The following is a 3,516-nucleotide window of genomic DNA, read 5'->3' on the forward strand; positions in this document are numbered from 1 at the left end:
CTACCGGTCAGTTTTTGTTCCTACCCTCACCTATGGTCATGAAGGCTGGGTCATGACCGAAAGAACAAGATCCAGGGTACAAGCGGCCGAAATGGGTTTCCTCAGGAGGGTAGCTGGCGTCTCCCTTAGAGATAGGGTGAGAAGCCCAGTTATCCGTGAGGAGCTCGGAGTAGAGCCGCTGCTCCTTCGCGCCGAAAGGAGCCAGTTGAGGTGCCTGGGCGCCTACCCTAGGGAGGTGTTCCAGGCACGTCCCAGCTGGGAGGAGGCCCCGGGAAGACCCAGGACTAGGTGGAGGGATTATATCTCCAACCTGGCCTAGGGAACGCCTCGGGATCCCCCAGTCTGAGCTGGTTAATGTGGCTCGGGAAAGGGAAGTTTGGGGTCCCCTGCTGGAGCTGCTACCCCCGTGACCCGACCCCGGATAAGCGGACAAAGATGGATGGAGATGGATGGATTTATGTAGTAGAAATGTGATTTTTTTTTAGAAGTTGGTGCCTTCTAGACTGAGAAAAGCCAGAAAATTTATTTTTTGGCTCATGTGGATGAAAGACAACAACTCCCAGAATGCACTTGCTTCGCTTCCCTACGAGGCCACTCCCAAGCTACGCCTACCGGGTACAGAGTGGCAGTCAAGTCATTGAAGTCAACTTTAAAGTGTGTTTTTATTGTCATTTCAACCATACACACAAAACGTCTCACCGTGGCTCAAGTGGTGTTACACATTTAAAATATATAAAAACGACATTATATAAAAAACGACATACGAAACAGGCTACATTTGGTGCACACACATTATAGGCTCCGTAAAGTTCAGCTAACACATTGGTAGCATTAGCACTTGGGATGTAAACACAGCCGTGAATATGCGTGGAATGTAGAATGTTCGGCATTTAACAGTCACATACTCCACCAGTGGTGACCAGTAGTTGGATACAAGCACTGTGTTTCTGCACCAGTCTGTGTTAAAGCGTAACTCTGCCAAAAATGCAACCTAGGGTCTTTTTGTGAATGTACCTGAGTCAAACTTTTATTTAAAAGCATATTTAGGGACGGAAGCGTCGTTTTTAAGATTTACCGTATTCTCGTTTTTCGGTCAAATGGCCTTTTGAATGGGAGTGCTAGGGGCACTTTTATGCTAGCCTCAAAATAGCTATTTTTTAAAACACTAAGAAGGCTCGACACAACATGAAACTTTGCTCCAAGTATCACCAGGGGCTCTGCACATGAACGCCAGCATTGACATTGTTTGTGTACCCAGATTTTACTAAAAAGAAAGGTTTTGAGCAACTCACATTAGCTGTTGTCGTTTACGCTATCCGCCAATTTCCCAGTCCAAAATAGCCGATCTCCGGATGTGAATGAACGGACTTCATAGGAGAAAATGTCGTTCTTATATGAGGCTCCTTTTTTCAACTACAAGGTCAAAATTGTGTTTCACTAACGACAAAACAAAGAATGATTCGTGCATTTATATGGAACTAAGCTTTTGGAGCTTTCCATCAACAGTGAGTTGCTCAAAACCTTTTTTAGTAAACTCTGTGTACACAAACAATGTTGTCAAAGCTGGCGTTCATGTGTAGAGCCCCTGGTGATACTTGGAGCAAAGTTTCATGTTGTGTCAAGCCTTCTTAGTGTTTTAAAAAATAGCTATTTTGAGGCTAGCATAAAAGTGCCCCTAGCACTCCCATTCAAAAGGCCATTTGACCGAAAAACAAGAATACGGTAAATCTTAAAAGTGATGCTTCCGTCCTAAATATGCCGGGTACATCCACAAAAAAGACCCTAGGTTGCATTTTGGCGAGAGTTCCGCTTTAACATATATGCACAGCCCACCTCCACGAGTCTTCCCCGACAGAGCAGCATCTATCTGCTCGGAAGGATAGCAGGCCTGAAAGCTGGATAGTCTGGTACACTGTTGTTCAGCCATGTCTCCACAAAAACAAAAACACAGCAGTCTCTGAACTCGCGTTGAGAGTTTCGTTGAAGTTGGATGTAGTCCAGATTGATGTGTAATGAGTAGACACTTGCAAGCAAGATGGATGGGACAGGTGGCCGGCTAGCGTTAGCTTTCCACCTAGCTCCTGTTTCCGCTTTCTAGCACACCGCTTTTCGATGTCCCCTTCCCCGGCTAGCGCCATCGACTGACACAGGCAGGCTGAGGTGCTGGTCTGCGTAGCAGGCGAAGCTCGCGTAGTGTGTCGAGTATTCCGTCTGTAATAAAGTTTCCTGCATATTCTCCGATCTCTACCAATGTATCCCGGTGCACAATGCAAGGATGCTGCTGAAAAGAGAGAGCCTGTTAGCTTAGCTTCAAGATGGCTGACACTCGACTTGCATCGGGTAGTGACAGTCCCACCCCCTATGGGCAGGTTGAAAACATGTGGAACTGGCTGGCTGTAGTCCATAGCCTCTTGGCAGGGGGACATGAGGGAGGGAAGCACGGTCATTCGAAAATACTACCGGGTTTCTACTGATACAAAGCTTAATGCTAATCGGTGAAGTATCCCTTTAACGTCACCAACTCGCCACATCCAAACGAGCCCAATGAAGCCGTTACTTGTGGCGATAGCAGTGTGCTTTGTGTGGATGAAGCATGAAGTTAATTTGACTCATTTAGACTCAGCTCCACGACTCGCCGGAAGTCGGCTTATGCTGAAGTTTATACGTTACCATGGCAATGGTACACATAAAAATGGCTGCCACTCTGACCATTATGCTATGTTGATCTGAATGGAAATGGCCTTTCTATCCATTTTATTTCTATGGTTCAGAGAGCTTCAACCTGGCTGAGATTCTCTGGCTGCTGCTGGTCCACACTGGAGCTCCACTCCTGCTGCTTTCTGATGTCACTAACACAGGAAGTAGACGCTTCCTCTCCTGTGTGTTTTCTCATGTGATATTTTAAATGGCTACTCAGTCTAAAAGATTTCTTACTGACTGAGCAGCTGAAAGCTTTCTCTCCTGTATGAGTTCTCATGTGTTTCTTTAAACTTCCACTCAGTCTAAAAGACTTGTTACAGACTGAGCAGCTGAAAGGTTTCTCTCCTGTATGAATTATCATGTGTTTCTTTAAACTTCCACTCAGTCTAAAAGACTTGTGACAGACTGAGCAGCTGAAAGGTTTCTCTCCTGTGTGAGTTATCATGTGTCTCTTCAGATTTGAGTTGTGGTTAAATCTTTTCCCACACTCAGAGCAAATAAATGGTTCCTCTCTTGTGTGTCGTTTCATGTGATATTTTAAATGGATACTCTGTGTAAAAGATTTCTTACAGACTGAGCAGCTGAAAGGTTTCTCTCCTGTATGACTTCTCAAGTGTCTCTTCAGATTTGAGTTGTGGTTAAATCTTCTCCCACACTCAGTGCAGCTGAAAGGTTTTTCTCCTGTGTGAGTTATCATGTGACTCTTCAGGTGTGTCTTGCGGCCAAATCTTCTCCCACACTCAGAGCAGCTGAATGTTTTCTTCCATCTTGAATCATGTTTCAGAGAGTTTAAAGCTGACTGAGGTTCTCTGGTCT

The 3,516-nt window shown here is 45.4% G+C and overlaps 1 protein-coding gene across 1 annotated transcript; it reads right to left on the minus strand.

Annotated features, from left to right (window-relative positions):
* Positions 1-1,759: 1,759 nt before the first annotated feature.
* On the minus strand, positions 1,760-3,511 carry LOC144514655 (uncharacterized; the record flags this gene model as incomplete). The annotated part of the gene is made up of 1 exon (XM_078245607.1): positions 1,760-3,511. A coding segment is annotated over one exon (744 nt), but the record flags the coding sequence as incomplete, so codon positions are not given.
* Positions 3,512-3,516: the final 5 nt, after the last annotated feature.

This window comes from Sander vitreus, unplaced genomic scaffold (genome assembly GCF_031162955.1).
Source record: "Sander vitreus isolate 19-12246 unplaced genomic scaffold, sanVit1 ctg654_0, whole genome shotgun sequence".
Lineage (NCBI taxonomy): Eukaryota > Metazoa > Chordata > Actinopteri > Perciformes > Percidae > Sander > Sander vitreus.